General features: G+C 69.3%; 1 protein-coding gene across 1 annotated transcript; it reads right to left on the bottom strand.

The window, feature by feature from the left end:
• Window positions 1-61: 61 nt before the first annotated feature.
• LOC108748513 lies at window positions 62-551 on the bottom strand (the record flags this gene model as incomplete). Its single annotated transcript, XM_018486742.1, has 1 exon — window positions 62-551. A coding segment is annotated over exon 1 (490 nt), but the record flags the coding sequence as incomplete, so codon positions are not given.
• Between the last annotated feature and the right edge of the window lie 160 nt (window positions 552-711).

The following is a 711-nucleotide window of genomic DNA, read 5'->3' as shown; positions in this document are numbered from 1 at the left end:
CACACGACCGGCGGAAGAGTGGCACCGACGTGGCCCCCACGTGATCCACACGTAGTCCCACATGGACCCCGACCACGTGGCCCCCGACCACGTGGCCCCCACGTGATCCCCACATGGCCCCTACGTTGCTCCATGTGGCCCACGACCACTTGGACTCTCGACCACATGGTCCCCCGAAAACTTGGACCCCCGACCACGTGGCCCCCGACCACGTGACCCCCGACCACGTGACCCCCGACCACGTGACCCCCGACCACGTGGTCCCCGACTACATGGACCCTACGTGGCCCACACGTGGCCCCACGTGGCCCCCGACCATTTGGACTCCCGACCACGTGGCCTCCACGTGACCCCCACGTGAACCCCACGTGGCCCCCACATTGCCTACGACCACTTGCACCCCCGACCACGTGGTCCCCCGACAAATTGGACTCCCGACCACGTGGCCCCCGACCACTAAAACCTCCGACCACGTGGCCACCGATCACGTGGTCCCCGACCTCGTGGCCACCATGTGACCTCCGACCTCGTGGCCACCACGTGGCCTCCATGTGGCCCCCACGTGGCCCCCGACCTCGTGGCCCCCACGTGACCCTCACGTGATCCCCACGTGCCACCACATGGCCCCCACGTGCCACCACATGGCCCCCACGTGGTCCCCATGTGGCCCCCACGTGGCCCCCACGTGGCCCCCACGTGGCCCCCACGTGG

The sequence above is a fragment of the Trachymyrmex septentrionalis genome, unplaced genomic scaffold (assembly GCF_001594115.1).
Source record: "Trachymyrmex septentrionalis isolate Tsep2-gDNA-1 unplaced genomic scaffold, Tsep1.0 scaffold227, whole genome shotgun sequence".
Taxonomy (NCBI): Eukaryota; Metazoa; Arthropoda; class Insecta; order Hymenoptera; family Formicidae; genus Trachymyrmex; species Trachymyrmex septentrionalis.
This window is presented reverse-complemented; position numbering and strand designations above follow the sequence as displayed.